Source organism: Panicum virgatum, chromosome 1K (genome assembly GCF_016808335.1).
Source record: "Panicum virgatum strain AP13 chromosome 1K, P.virgatum_v5, whole genome shotgun sequence".
Lineage (NCBI taxonomy): Eukaryota > Viridiplantae > Streptophyta > Magnoliopsida > Poales > Poaceae > Panicum > Panicum virgatum.
Window position 1 is genome coordinate 13,844,240 of NC_053136.1, and position 3,170 is coordinate 13,847,409.

The 3,170-nt window shown below is 61.5% G+C and overlaps 1 protein-coding gene across 1 annotated transcript; it reads left to right on the plus strand.

Moving 5' to 3' along the window:
* Positions 1–506: 506 nt before the first annotated feature.
* Positions 507–2,842, plus strand: LOC120652849. Its single transcript, XM_039930785.1, has 2 exons — positions 507–1,367; positions 1,421–2,842. The coding sequence occupies exons 1-2, from the start codon at positions 507–509 to the stop codon at positions 2,840–2,842; spliced, it is 2,283 nt and encodes a 760-aa protein (XP_039786719.1).
* The last annotated feature ends 328 nt before the right edge of the window (positions 2,843–3,170 follow it).

The following is a 3,170-nucleotide window of genomic DNA, read 5'->3' on the forward strand; positions in this document are numbered from 1 at the left end:
AAAAATGAGTGCATTTCCAGACTCAAGGTACTCCAGCACATCAACATGACCATTTTCATGGAAAAAGGAACTCGCAGCCTAGACCTGAGATCTTCAAAATCAACCAAGTTGTTGGCACATAACCCATTGGTCTTTTGCATCATATCGTGATCTGGCTCTTTTTGTTCGAGTTATGTTTGATCCTGATTCCTGAAGATAATGAAGCACATGAGCACATGTGGCGGGTTTCGTGGTCAACTATCAACTTCCGTACGGTTGAGTTGTATACTGATCTCCACCGTACGTCCACCCCCACAACACTAGCTCCGCAGAGCTCCTTCAGTTCTGCTTTCACATATTTGACTTCTGGTGCCTTCCTTGTCCTTGAACACTCGAGGGGTCATCAGACAAAGGTAATCAACCCCTTTTGCAGCTCATTTCATCTTAATTGAGCCACGAAATTAATGTGCAGTTACTTCTGAAAATTCCCTTCCTGAATTTTACGGTTTCTCCTACAGGCCACAGCGATGGAAGCCGCCGGCAAGATAGTCGGCAGCTTTCTGCTGAATCTTGCCTTGTTCTTGCCATGTCTCTCTGCCGCCGTCTCCTCCAACCCGTCGTCCCATCCAAGCATGTCGAAAGGGCCCATCCGTCGTGACTACACCCGCTTCGCCGACGTCGAGCGGCACTGCCAATCCGTGCTCGCCTCAGCCGTGAACCTCAAAGCTGACGACGCCGACCGTGCCGGCGACCGGATGCACCAGCTATCCTTCATGAACGGCGACTGGAGCCAGGACGCCGGCCAGGCCCCTCTGCTTCCGTTCCATGGAAGCTACGCTGACGCTGCTGCGGTGGCCGAGCCTGAACTGCTCGAAGCTGTCCCCCTTGCGTCCTTCACGCCGACGCACATGGACATGATGCCGCGGCGAGGGGCTCGAACCGCCTTCAACGTCAGCGGGCTCCTCAGCTTCACCATCACCCGCAACTGCTGCGGCTGCTCGTACACGGAGCCACGCGCATCGCCGGAGTTCGAGCTCCGGCCAGGGGTCGCCAGGCTCCACGTGCTGCTCCAAGGTGTGTATACGGAGGCGAAGTCGTCGTCGGGGAGCGGCGGCGGCGGCGGCGGCGGCGGCGGCGAGAGGGTGCTGTGTATGGTCGGGGACGCGGTCCTCCCCGTGCGCAGCAGCAACGCCACGGACCCGTGGGCCTGGGCCAAGCCGAACCATGGAGGCGACAGCGGCTTCAAGCCGCCGGTCGTGGCCACCGGCAGCATCTTGCTCGTGCTACGGTACCCGATGGCGGCCACGCTGACGACTCGCGCCGTGCGCGGCGAGATGACGAGCACGAGCGCCAGGTCCGATGGCGACTACTTCGACGCCGTCCGCTTAGTGTCGCAGCTCGCCGACGGGGCGACGGGTACGACTCCGGCTACCAATTCCAGCCAGAGGATGCGGCCGCGCTCGACGCCGTCTCTGGGTGCAGCGACGACCTGCTCTTCCGTGACGGCGGCGGCGCCATGGACTACCTGGAGCACCTGATGAACAGAGGCGGCGGCTCCCTCTGCGACATCGTCTACCAATCCGCTCCCAGCCAAGTGATGGAGGTGATTCCAAACTGGAATTGCAAGGGCACCGACGCGTTCTGCAGCCGGATCGGCCCGTTCGAGGCCAGCCGCCCCGCCACGGGGGCTATGCAGGACATGGCGTTCACCCGTTCCGGCATCACGGTGCAGGGCCTCCGGTGCAAGCCGGCGTCCAACATCGACGGCGCGGCGGCGGCGCGGGTGGCGGCCGTGCTCCGCTACGTGCCCCCGTGGGAGGACCAGCCCACGGCGGCGAGGCGGACCAGCCTGAGCGCCATGACCCTGTCAGCCGAGGGCGTGTGGATGGCGTCCACGGGGCGCGTGTGCATGGTGGCCTGCCTCGCCGGCGACGAGAGAGCATGCCACTACCGCGTGACCCTATCCGTCCGGAAGACGTTTTCCATGACTCACCGCGGCAGCAGCGTCGGGCAGATAACCGCCATGGATGGGAGCCACCCTCCGCTCTCGTTTCGACAGCGCGGGAACCGCAGAGAGCAGCGCTCGCCGGCGGCGACGTGCATGTCGTACGTCTACACCAAGGTCGAGCAGGCTCGGGAGCTCGGCCTTGGGTTCAAGCCAGCCGGATTTCGCGACAGCATCGTTGCGAGGTCACTGCTCAGCTACCCCAGCATCGCCGGCCCTGCCGAGGACATGGTGAGCCTCTCGAACCTCGCCGACGACCTCAGTCTCCGCTTCCAATCCGTGGCGAAGCCGCCGCCTTTTGTGCCAGAATGGATCGAGGAGCCGTTCTTCGAACTCCAGATACTCTCCGTTGGCACCACCCTCGTTGGAAGCTACTCCCCATTTGAGCCGCAGTATCAGGGCGGCGGCAGGTTTAGCATGCGGATCGAACAGCTTGGTAGAGCTGGAGCCCATGCCGTGGAGGAGCAGCAGATCCTGAATGTGTCTGCAGAGTTCACAGCGTCCAGGAAGAATTTCCCCAGTTCAAGTCCGGTGATGTCGCTGGAGGGCGTGTACAACCCGGAGGACGGGCGGATGTATCTCATTGGCTGCCGGCAGGTCCATGCCCCATGGCGAGTCATGTCCAAGAGACGAGACCTTGAAGACGGGATGGATTGCTCCATAGAGGTGACCGTGGAGTACCCGCCGACGACGACGCGGTGGCTGATCAGCCGGGCGGCGAGGGTCTCCGTCGCCAGCACGAGGGGCGAGGACGACCCGCTGCGCTTCAACAGGACGGAGCTCCGCACGCTGCCCGTCGCGTACCGCGAGCAGCGGCGGAGCGACCTAACCGAGCCGGTGGTGGATGTTAGTAGATAAGCTAGATGTTTAGCTAGATTTTTCCCTTCTTCCGATTTCCTTTCTGTTAGACAGTTAGGCGGGCGCGCATCAGTAGGAGCGTGGCCCGGTTCAGGCGCACACCCGCGCTGCATCGTGAGGGTGTGCACCGCGGCGCTCTCCGCCAAGACCGGATCATGGGCTGCGTGGGATGGCACGTACGCTCCCGATCGTGGAGGTTAGTTCGCCGGTAGTTGCTTTGTTTTAGCTTCCTATATATATGGAATAAGAACAACAGAAAACGCTGCTCTCTGCGGCACCAAAAACTCGTGTGTCCAACTCTCGTGTTCACCAGCCACCTCGCGTTGTG

What these genes read in the sequence shown, in the direction of transcription:
- LOC120652849 (XM_039930785.1), top strand. Translation starts at nt 507, where the DNA reads ATGGAAGCCGCCGGCAAGATAGTCGGCAGCTTTCTGCTGAATCTTGCC. An exon ending in ACTTCGACGCCGTCCGCTTA is followed by an intron (nt 1,368 to 1,420) that starts GTGTCGCAGCTC and finishes TACCAATTCCAG; the next exon opens with CCAGAGGATGCGGCCGCGCT.